This window comes from Protobothrops mucrosquamatus, unplaced genomic scaffold, assembly GCF_001527695.2.
Source record: "Protobothrops mucrosquamatus isolate PMUCROS unplaced genomic scaffold, P.Mucros_1.0 scaffold655, whole genome shotgun sequence".
Classification (NCBI taxonomy): Eukaryota; Metazoa; Chordata; class Lepidosauria; order Squamata; family Viperidae; genus Protobothrops; species Protobothrops mucrosquamatus.
In genome coordinates, this window is record NW_015386944.1 from 172,578 (window position 1) to 174,296 (window position 1,719).

Consider the following 1,719-nt stretch of genomic DNA (forward strand, 5'->3'; position numbering starts at 1 on the left):
GATGCCCATGTTGCCCAGTCAGTGAGCGCAAGGGCTGAGTTCTCTGTTCCCCCCCCCCCCCGAGGCCAGCACGGCACAGACCCTCCGCTCTCGTGCCCGGAATGGGAAAGGCAGCTCTCTTCCCGAGACGATCCCCAGCTGAGCAAATGGTGCCAGCCTTGTTCCAAAACGGAGCCAGGTCGCCGCTATCAGGCTTCAGTGGAGAGCCCGAGCTAAACCCACATCATGCCCCACTCCCTCCCCCCCCTTGAAGAGGTTTCTGCAGGCTGGGGGCATTGGGAAAGGAGGGGCAGGGATCCCGTGGCGCCCTGGATGCCGTTGGCGGCTTGCAGGGCACTGGCGATGTTACCTCGCCGGGCAACGAAGTGGCTTTGGGCTCAGGGAGCATCCAGGACTCCACAGGTCGACCTGGGCTGGAGAGATTTGTTGTTGGGAAGGAGGCCATCGGGCGGCCCTAGACTGCCTCTGTGTGTGTGTGTGTGTGTATGCGGGGGGGGGGGGGGGGGGGGGGGGGGTGGGGGGGGGGGGGGGGGGGGGGGGGGGGGGGGGGGGGGGGGGGGGGGGGGGGGGGGGGGGGGGGGGGGGGGGGGGGGGGGGCGGGACTGCCTGTTGGAGCCACGTAAGCGGTGCCGGTGCCGGTTTCCATTGGCGCAAGAACCGGTCAAAAGCCTTTGAGCCCAGAGCGTCTCCGTTCAAGGGAAAGCCTCTTCAGCCGAGAGGTTCATTTATTCGGGCCCGTCTCGCGGCGGGGCTTCTCTACAGGGCTGACAACAAGGGGGGCTTCGGGGGATACTGCCAGCCCCCCCCCACCGCGGAGCCCCCCCCGGGAGGGGCCCTGCGGGAAGCGGGGGGGGCATCCGGATGGGTGGGGGGCCGTTCAGGCGGCCGCGGCTCCTCCCGGAGAGGGTCGCTCAGCGCTCCCCACTTACTCGAGGGGGCGCCCTTTTGCCCCCCCGGCAGAGCTGCCCCCGGGGCCCGGGATGGGGGGGCTGCCTGGGGTCAGCTGGGGAGCCTCCGCCGCGGCGGGCGAAGGGGAAGCGAGCGAACCAGCCGCTCTTCCGCCCGAAGGAACAGCCTCCCCCCCCCCCACCCCGGCCACGTGCACCGCCAGGACTTCCCCCCCTCCCTCCCTCCCTCCCTCCCTCGGGCCGGCTTTGGCGCACGCGCGACTTCCGCGTGGCCCGCCGCGCGTGCTGCTCTCTGCCTACGTGTCCTTCTGGCGGGGTGACCCGGAAGTCCTGCCTCCTCCGCACCGACGCTTTGGTTTGAACACGCTCCGTTCCCTCGCTGGGCGCCTCCCGGCGTGCCGATTGGTTGGCCGGACGCCCGTGGGGCGGGGCGCCGGGCCCCGCCGGCCGATTGGCTGTCCCGCGAGAGGGGGCGAGCCCGCTGGGCGTGCTGCGCGTGCGCCGGGGGGCGGGCCCGGCTAAATACCCAGGCGCCGCTCCGCCCCCTTCCTCCTCCGCTCCTCGGACGCCGCCGCCGCCGCCGCTGCCTCGGCTTCCTCCCGCGGAGACCTCCAGCGCGACCCCCGGCGCCATGGCTTCCTCCGCCGGACCCGCCGCCGCTTCCTCGGCAGCCGGCTCCGCCCAGGCGCCGGTCCTCCAGCGCGGCATCGTCAAGATGGTAAAGGCGGCTCCTGAGCGCGTGCAGAGCGCCGCCGGGTGGTCGGGGCTGCGGCAGGCGGGCGGGCGGGCGGGCGGGCGCTGCCTCTGCTCC

The 1,719-nt window shown here is 72.9% G+C and overlaps 1 protein-coding gene across 1 annotated transcript in view; it reads left to right on the forward strand.

Annotated features, from left to right (window-relative positions):
• The first annotated feature begins 1,539 nt into the window (after positions 1–1,539).
• The window catches only part of SND1 (staphylococcal nuclease and tudor domain containing 1), a 42,828-nt gene continuing 42,648 nt past the window's right edge, over positions 1,540–1,719 (forward strand). Inside the window, 1 exon segment of the mRNA XM_015817909.1 lies at positions 1,540–1,626. Coding sequence (XP_015673395.1) covers positions 1,540–1,626 — 87 coding nt within the window.